This window comes from Akebia trifoliata, unplaced genomic scaffold, assembly GCF_017979445.1.
Source record: "Akebia trifoliata isolate Shusen 1 unplaced genomic scaffold, ASM1797944v1 Contig01083, whole genome shotgun sequence".
NCBI lineage: Eukaryota > Viridiplantae > Streptophyta > Magnoliopsida > Ranunculales > Lardizabalaceae > Akebia > Akebia trifoliata.
Genome location: NW_028237477.1, coordinates 9,204 through 19,001, shown reverse-complemented (window position 1 = coordinate 19,001; position 9,798 = coordinate 9,204). Strand labels below are relative to the sequence as shown.

The window sequence follows — 9,798 nt, the reverse complement described above, 5'->3', positions numbered from 1 at the left end:
TTATGGCAGAATACAGGTACTTAGGATCCATTGAAATATAAACTGGAGAAAAGTTTGGAATTTGAAATCACAGTAGTCTATGTAGAAAATTTGGAGAGGGACCCTTGTTAGCAACTACTACTTAGCTGCAGATAAGTCCTTCAAAGAAACACCAAAATCTAGTTTTCTTGACAGGAAAAGCCCACGCGTACAAGATCTCAGGTTTTTCAAGTGACAAGATTGCAGGTTTAAAGTGAGAATCTCACTGGTTTATATAGTGATGATCTCGCTAAAATTAATGACCTTGCGAGATTGTCACTTTGAACCTTTGAAATTGTCACGTTTTCGGAAATTAAAATGAACAGTGAGCCGGAATCGAATTTTTGTCAAAAGTTGATCCCGTATTGGTAAATTTCTCAATAATTTAACGGTGGTCAGGAAGACCCTCCACATTATAAAAACCAGTTCACTCGGCATATTACAAGAAAGCATCTCTTTCTCACAAAAACTACTCAAATAAGAAATTAAAAGAAAAAAAAAAAACTGAAATTAAAGAAACAAAGAGATGTGATAATTGTATTTTGTTTGATTTTCTTCATTGAAATTGTCTTCACAGGCATGAAGGCTGACTGCTGCCATTCCCACCTCCCTTGTTTTAGACGAAAAATCATCACGAAATGAAAAGAGAAGCCTCTCTTGAAACCTTCAGCCTAACAGGGAGCAACCGTTCTTTCATGGGCAAGGCTGAGAAGAAGTACGTTGAACATATAGAGAGTCAAGTGTGCCTCAGACCTCTTATGTTCATTACCACCCTTCAAGGCAACTTGACCTCATGAGTTGGAACCATTTCTCCTTGAAATGTCATAAACAACGACCAAAAAACGAACATCTCCAGCTCTTTCTAAAAACTTTACAGATATATAGATCTCAAAAGAATAAAAGAAAGCTAGAGGTGTCATACTCAACAAAGCGCAAAAACAAGATTTTCAACACTCACTTCGAGCAAAAATGTAGTGAAAATGAAGGGTACATATAGGCCTAATGAGAGAGATTTTCCATTTAAAGTCACATTAATTTCTATAGGAACGTTGCTTAATTTAGTAAACTTTTAAATATCAAATTTTAAATGCAGCATTCCCATATCTTGAAGGTCCATTTTGATAGGCCCAAGATGAGTTGTCAACTCTATCCACAGTGGTTGGTAAGTTTCACCTAACTTTATACCTTATTGGGTTGATCAAACAATAAATTAATATGATAACAAAAATGGATCATCTAATCCTTGAGGAAAGATCGCCTCGAATATGTGAAATGGAATGATCAACAACATTGAAAGTTGATCATCGAGATAACAATTTATTTGCATTTCGTCATGTGTTTATTTAGCCCTTGCAATTACAAACATTCCACTTAATCTAAATATTGCTTGACAAACCCAATCAATGATGCAATGTTAAGGAATGATCAACGACATTGAATGTCAATCATCAAGATAACAATTTACTGTGCATTACATCACATGTTTATTTAGTTCTTGCAACTATGAACATTCAACGACATTGAGTCAATTGAGTGTGCCACATGGGCAAGTCAGATTATCACGGCTCTAATATAAAAATCATCATCTTCAATCCTTGATTTAATTGAAGTTTCATTTATTTTCTTCTCATTGGGTTATTTGATAGTCCATGAACATTGAAGTAACCCCATGTGGAGAATGACTGCTTTTTAGTTAAAAACAAATCAAAGATTTTTTTTCCAAGTAGCTGAAGATGAGGGTAGTTTAGTCGTCATCTATTAGTCTTTCATAGAAGACCATGGTCAAGGGGTTTGTCATTAATCAAAAGGACTGTTTGTCTATGGGATCCAAATGGTGGGGTTAGGGCATTGACCCTTTTGCATTTTGATGGACACAAAAGCCTAATGATGAGACATAAACCTGTGCCATATGTTATGAACTTAGGATCCCTGTGTATTTGAGAGACCGGGGACTGAGCAAGATGATTCTTACTCTTTGTTTTTTTTGTTTTTTTTTTGTTTTTGTTCTTATAAAGGAAAATTTGTTCTTTGGGCATCCAATATGCTCTTCCCATGTGTCAATTTTAATGTCGTACTCCAACAGTACTCTTTGTTTATATGTGAACTTGGGCTCATTACTTGACTTTTTGAAAATCGTGTTGTATGGAATTGAGGACACAAATTCTTAGTATTTTGAGAGATTTGAACCCAATTCTAGTTCAACAGAGATATATAGGCATTTTGTGATTTTCAGTACCCTTCAAAACCATAAACATTGATTAGAGGCGTCTCGGTCTTTGGAATTGAGTGTTCAATCCCACCCAAAACGAGGTAAGTCCAATTGATGTGCGTTTGGAAGCATGAATTGCATAGTTAATTAACTGTATGATTACGAAGATGATTGTTTGGGTTTTGATTTGTGGAGTCTTACTGTGACTGGAAATCGGAATTTGGACCTTTTAAATTAAAAGAGATTCTTGAGAACTGAGAAAGACAATAGGAAAGTTGATCTAGAAAATGGCTTTAGATGAAATGAGAAGCGCTTAATTATAACCAATTGATGAGACTACTTATCTTGGTTGAACAACTCAATTCGCATTGACAGTACTAGGATATATAGCCTCATTGTGGGATGACAAGTTGGTGATTATAAAAGATTGGATAAGGCTAATCATGATCTGATCAAACCCAACAACACGATTCTGATTCTGCTGGGGGTGAACTGATAAAGCACGAGAGGTTTAAATCAAGGAGATAATATTCATGCCTTACTGGACTACTAATTCTCAAGCCTTATAGCATTGATTGTCTCAAACTTAATATTATCGAAAGGATTTGATCTATTTCAAATTAAAGACCCAAGCTGCTTTTTTTACATATGTTTTGGTCTTGAGCTTTTCCATCAATTAATATCTCTCTCAGTTAGGCGGCCATAATTTTTATTGACAGAAAGATAACATGATGGCTACATGTCAGACTTTAACCAATAAAACCAAGTTCGATTTGTATCGGTAATTTGGTATGGTAGGCAAAAGGTGTCTTTTATTTCTCATTCTCATTTTCTGACAAAAAAGTTTCCATTTATTTAATTTAATGAAATCCAAAAGTAAAATGAAATAACACTTTTATGGAAGGATGAATAAGACAACAATATCAATATGACATCAACATAAGTATTACCAAATTAAGGAAGATATTGCAAAATGATCCAAAAATGAAAAGAAAAAAGAGAAGAAATTAGAGAAACTAAGATTTGAGACCGTTGGGTTTTCTTTGATTTTCTTCATTGAAGATGTCTCCAAAGGCCTGGTGCATGGCTGCAACAAATTCTAATTCAACTTCTTTGTCAAAGTCATCTCTACTCAACAACAACAACAACAACAACACAATATTGGGTAAGAAAAGATAAAATAGAAAGAAAAGAAATCTTCTAGGATACCTCGAGCTTAAGGGAAGTGATCAACTCGACATGGTAGAAAACCAGTTCAGTGAAAACACGGAGAGCCAAATATGTGCTTAGAAACCTCTTGTATCCATCACCAACCTTCATGCCCTTGGGTACTTTACGGGCGCTACGAATCATTCCTTCATGAAATGACATAATGTTGTGCTACGTGTGGCAATTTTGATGAATAATATGAAAGAGAAAAACATGAATGAAATAAGAAATAAACACACAAATTTAACGCGGTTCAGTGATGTGCCTACATCCACAAAAACGAGAAACTGAATTTTCATTATATGTCAAATTAGGGTTACATCATAAGAATTTATAATAAACCTTAGTCGTACAATAGGTATTAGAAAATTCTAATAATACCATTGTACCATACCGCAGAGGTGTTGCCCTGCAACCCCAATTTACAAAATTCGTCCCTAGCAAACATATGTTTTTAGCAGATATCGTCGTTCGCTCCGTTCCGTTCAGTACGTTATGCGTTCCGAGCGGAGCTCGGAACTCAAAACTCTCCTCTCTCCACTCCGACTTCACGTCGGCATCTGCCTATATTCTTTATATACGTATTCTACTCAATACAAGCGACATACATCAACAATCTCCACCTTGACGAATATCTATCCCTTAAGAGAAACACAAAGAAACATAACCCGGAACTCCACCTGGGACAATAGGTAAGGATGTCTCCCATCTAGCATCTGAAAACATTAATCAAGTCCAAGCAATGCTTGAACTTATTTGTGTTAATAGGCTTTGTCAACATGTCTGTTGTAATCTCAGAAGTGTGAACTTTCTCAAGCAATAGTTCTGCCCAAAAGTTCTTGGCAAGCCTTGCATTCAACTTGAGACACCTTGCTTTTTCAGTTATTGTTCTGTTCATCCTTTCTATTATACTATTCTGTGGTGGTGTCTTGCGTACTCTGAAGTGCCTCTTGATCCCATGCTGCTTACACTATTTCATGAACTTTGAATCTGTGTACTCAGTACAATTTTCTAACATGAGACATTTGATCTTCCTCCCTGTCTGGTTTTCTATTTCAGCTTTGCACAACTTAAACTTGACAAACGTTTTTGACTTGTGTCGTATGGAAAGATTTGCCATTTTCCTTTGTTCTTTTTTTTATTTTTATATATATCGGTAAGTTTGAATTTTAAGAAAATCTTAATGTTATTCCATTAAGATTAGGCACTACCTTAAAACAATGAACTAACTCTTGTTTTGATATTTCCTTTGTGCAATCAAACACCCAAAAATATTTTCTTAGAAAATCCATTTTTCATGACAGTGAAATTTATTTGCCAAAGAAAATACTTTCTATGAAATTATCATGCCCTAAGTTTAGTGAGCTTGATCAAAATTCATTAATTCAATCAATATCTCGAATTTCCTGGTAAAGCTTGCCATTAACTGCAAGAGCTAAATAAACACGTAAGAAAATGCACAGAGCATCGATATTTCGATGATCGACATTCAATTTTGTTGATCATTCCAATTACAGTATTCTAGGTGACTGTTTGATAAGAACTAGTTGATCATTTTTTTGTTATAACTGAATTTTGTTGTTCAGTCAACCCATTTAGGTATAAAGCGGGTGTAACCACCAACCAAAAGATCTTCACCCAATCCAAATGGATGTTGGAGATTTGGGAAGGTGCATGTAAGATTTTATATTTAATTTAAACACTTAATTCAGGATCGTTGCTCAAGAAGTTAAGGATTTTCTTACCTTAATGAGAAAATTATTTCTGAGGGGCATTCTCATGAAGAATGATTTTTCAAGATAAAAAAACAATGCGAACCATGTTTGAAAGCCTCCCTTCAATTGATTCCCTCACAAGAGCCGTTTCTCTCTTTAAAAAAAGAAAATCTCTCTCAAGAAACCCTAAATAAGAGATGGACTTTGTTGCAGCTCAACAACTAATTCAGCTAAGTAGAGACAACACTGAAGGTAAGCACAGACCTCTTATGTTCATCACCACCATTCAAGGCAACTCGGCCACATGTCTCCATGAAATGTCATAAAAAACGACCAAACAAGAACATCTCCAACACTTTCTAAAAACTTTACAGATATATAGATCTCAAAAGAATAAAAGAAAGCTAGAGGTGTCATAGTTGACAATGCCCAAAAAAAAAAAAAAAAAAGATTTTCAACACTCACTTTGAGCAAAAATGTAGTGAAAATGAAGGGTACATATAGCCCAAAAGAGAGAGACTTACCATTTAAAGTCACATTAATTTCTATTGGAATCTTGCTTAATTTAGTAAATTTTTAAATATCAAAATTTACATTTAGCATTCCCATATCTTGAAGATCCATTTTGATAGGCCCAAGATGAGTTGTCAACTCTATCCACACTGGTTGGTAAGTTACACCTAACATTATACCTAATTGGGTTGATCAAACAATAAATCAATATGATTACAAAATGGATCATCTAATCCTTAAGGAACGATCGCCTCAAATATGTCAAATGGAATGATCAACAACATTGAAAGTCGATCATCGAGATAACAATTTATTTGCATTTCGTCATGTGTTTATTTAGCCCTTGCCATTACGAACATTCCATTTTATCTAAAAATTGCTTGACGAACCCAATCAATGATGCAACGTTAAGGAATGATCAAGATAAGGAGTCAGCTTCTTCATTGCCTGAGCCTATACTGCTCTATAATTAACACCTTTCCCTACCACACTTGCACATGCAACTTGCACCTGTCTTAGTGGAAGAATCAGTTGGAAAGTCCGCATTCACACCGTTGTTTTTGTTACTCGTTTCTGAAGAGTTTGACACTGTTGGAATTGATTTGGCTGAAATCATTTCCATGTCTTCCGAGGATAGAGGGGTTGCTTGTAAGGCAAGCTGTTGTAGTTGTAAAAGCTATGCAACCAAGCACCAAGTGAGAATTACTAACTGTTGAACAATAAAATAGTATTTCATGTACTTGTTAACTAACACTCACTTTCTCGTTCAACTCAGTGGAGATGCGCTGGAGAGTGGTAATCTCAGCCTTTATATCCGAGTGAGAAGGATCAGATTCGGAACCCTTCAGTTCGTCCATGACCCCAGCAGCCAAGCGTTACAAACTGATAGAGCTTTCTCGCAATAAGTAATGGCCTTTTCAGGCTTTGTGCCAACCTCCATTGTCATACATATCCTAAAATATCTGAGATTTGGGTAAAGGTTGTCATCAAGAAATTATTTTTTGGGAAAAATGAATACAATTATTACTACATAAAGAATTTGACAATAAACAGATTAACTTGGATACAGTTCAACCATGCGTAGACTGTCAGGTTCGAGCCGACGGTGCTCCCGAATGGATAATGAGTTATGATGATCCCTTAACAATCTCTTAATGTCCTTTGCAGGATACACAACAAATTGAGCAACCGACTTAGATAGGAGAGTTCCTTTCAGGACAGAGCAATACAAATAAACCTGTTTCTGAAGCAAGGTCCCCCAGGGCTGGCATAGATGTCTCTTCTCTGCATTGTGTCTCTCGAGTACATGCAAACCATTTCACTCGTTGTTTCAGTCACTTTTTTTGCTCGATCTAGGTCTGACATGCTGTCAGATCCTCCACCCACTTTACTTCCCGCGTTATCATCTTTTACCTTATCTTCAACATCATCTTCTACCTTATCTACCTCAGTAGCATCTATCCCACCCCCCCAAGAAAAAAAAAAAAAAGTTAGAGCTCATTTGGTTTAGAAGTGAAAATAATAAATATGCCAACCACGATATAGATACATACCCACGAAGAACTTTACCAAGATATTCTGGAGAAAGATTACCAGAGCTTCCAGTTCTGTGCAAATACAATTGCATGATTAATGACCGAAGCCCTTTCAATAACCCCAGACGAGAAAACGGTGCAATATGTCTATATGATTAATGAGAAATAGCATTTTTGGATTCTAATTTTATTAAATAAAATATCTAAGCATTATAATTTAACAAAAGAAAAATTCAATAAATAAAGAACAGGGCATGCTAAGGTCAGAGAAAGAATTTCGACCAAGTTTCAACATCAAACTTAATCGCAATTGAGAAAGACAAACAAGAATCTTCAGTGAAGCATGCTTTAAGACATATAAATCATACAGATATTTGCAATAATACACATTTACTTAATCAAGAAAGAAAAATGTTCCTAGATTGGAAAGTATATCTCTACCAAAACACAAAATACTTCATTGGGGAAACAAATCTTGCATCAAATTTCATAGAAACAATTCAAAAATCAAAATTTTAATACCAAATGAAAGAGTAGAGACCCAAGAAATGAAAATACTTTGTGACGATCAAGCTCAAGAAATTTTAGAACTAATTATAAAAAACAAAACGTGTGAAATTTAAATAAAAATTCAGAAACAATAAACTCTAATATGTATTCAACAACACGACATTCTTGGAAAGACAAACAAGAAATTTGAGTGAAGTATGTTTTAAAACATATATGTTGATGTATGTGGCTTATATTGAGTGGAATACGTATATAAAGAATATAGGCAGATGCCGGAGTGGAGAGAGGAGAGTTTTCAGTTCTTTTTTCTGCTCGGAATGCATAACGTACCGAACGATGGCATCTGTTAAAAACATATGTTTGCCAGAGACGAATTTTGTAGGTTGGGGTTGCGGGCAACGACCCCACGGTATGGTAGAAGGGTATTATTGAAATTTTCTAATATCTATGGTATGACTAGGGTTTGTTATAATAATTTGATGTATAGTGAAATTCAGTTTCTCGTTTTTGTGGATGTAGTTACATCGCCGAACCACGTAAATCTTTGTGTTTATTTTTATTTCTTTCTTGTTTTTCTCTTTCGTATTATTCATCAAAATTGCCGCACGTAGTATAACAATATATAAAGCATAAATATTGGAAATAACAATTAAATTAACAGTTTTAATGCTTAGTATGATTAAAAACAATTACAAACACAATTATATACATTTTAATCACAATTGAGAAAGACAAACAAGAATTTGATTGAAGCACACTTTAAAACATATAAAGTATAAATATTGGAAATCAACTCAAAGACACTAGTTATGATTAAAAACAATTACAAACAAAATTATGCACGTTTTAAATAATGTGAATTTCTTTAATCAAAGAAGTAAAATGTTCTTAGATTGACAGAAGAATTCATTTGGGAAACCAATCTCGCATCAAATTTCATAGAAACAATCTGAACATCAAAATTTCAATATCAAATGAAAGAGTAGAAACCAAAGAAATAGAAAATCAGAAACAATAAACTCTTACTTGTATTCAATGGCACGACCAAAGCAATAAATAGCTTCAGCAAAATGCTTGGCTTTCAGGGCATTCGATCCTCTCTCCATCAACTCTGTGTAATCCTCTAGGTTTTCGATGCAATCTGCTTGATTGACAGAACGGCTATTGCGAGAATCTGAGCCAACACTCTCATTCCCCGAGATTCTCTGTCCTTCATTGGAGAGCGGGATTCTTTTGCCTTCGACAGGAACCTGAGATGAAGTGTTCCCATGAGAAGAAGACATGGCTAATGAACTCTTGAGGTTCTGTTCCTTGAAGTTTTGAAAATCACTTTAATGGCAGAAAAGAAGGAAAAAAAAACCAAAAACTAACAACACTTCTCTTTGATTAGTTTCAACTTGGACGTTTGATTGGAGAAATATATAATAGAAAAGAAAATGGAGAAAATTTATAACGTCTACACTAACTTACATAAAACGGTTAGAACCATTATTTTTTATTAACAGCTTTTTCGAACAGAATTACGAAAATACCACTGTACGTACGAAGCCCTTCTTGAAATCGTTCCTTCATGGGAAAGGCTGAGAAGAAGTACGGATAACATATAGAGAGTCAAGTGTGCCACATACCTCTTATGTTCATCACCACCGTTCAGGGCAAGTCGGCCACATGAATTGGAACTATTTCTGCATGAAATGTCATAAACAATGACCAAAGAAGAACATCTCCAACACTTTCTAAAAACTTTACAGACATATAGATCTCAAAAGAATAAAAGAAAGCTAGAGGGGTTATAGTCGACAAAGGCCAAAAAAAAAAAAAAAGATTTTCAACACTCACTTTGAGCAAAAATGTAGTGAAAATGAAGGGTACATATAGGCCAAAAGAGAAAGACTTACCATTTAAAGTCACATTAATTTCTATAGGAATCTTGCTTAATTTAGTAAATTTTTAAATATCAAATTTTACAGGCAGCATTCCCATATCTTGATGGTCCATTTTGATAGGCCGAAGATGAGTTGTCAACTTTATTCACTGTGGTTGGCAAGTTACACCTAACTTTATACCATATTGGGTTAATCAAACAATA

General features: G+C 34.8%; 1 protein-coding gene across 1 annotated transcript; it reads right to left on the bottom strand.

The window, feature by feature from the left end:
• Positions 1 to 6,139: 6,139 nt before the first annotated feature.
• Positions 6,140 to 9,106, bottom strand: LOC147380705 (uncharacterized). Its single transcript, XM_086431355.1, has 5 exons — positions 8,736 to 9,106; positions 7,218 to 7,271; positions 6,732 to 7,121; positions 6,423 to 6,626; positions 6,140 to 6,340 (listed from the first exon to the last, which is right to left on the bottom strand). Exons 1-3 carry the CDS (start codon positions 8,990 to 8,992, stop codon positions 7,112 to 7,114), a joined length of 321 nt encoding a protein of 106 aa, XP_086287481.1. The 5' UTR covers positions 8,993 to 9,106; the 3' UTR covers positions 6,140 to 6,340; positions 6,423 to 6,626; positions 6,732 to 7,111.
• Positions 9,107 to 9,798: the final 692 nt, after the last annotated feature.

What these genes read in the sequence shown, in the direction of transcription:
- LOC147380705 (XM_086431355.1), bottom strand. Translation starts at nt 8,992, where the DNA reads ATGTCTTCTTCTCATGGGAACACTTCATCTCAGGTTCCTGTCGAAGGC. An exon ending in GGTCGTGCCATTGAATACAA is followed by an intron (nt 7,272 to 8,735) that starts GTAAGAGTTTAT and finishes GTATTTGCACAG; the next exon opens with AACTGGAAGCTCTGGTAATC.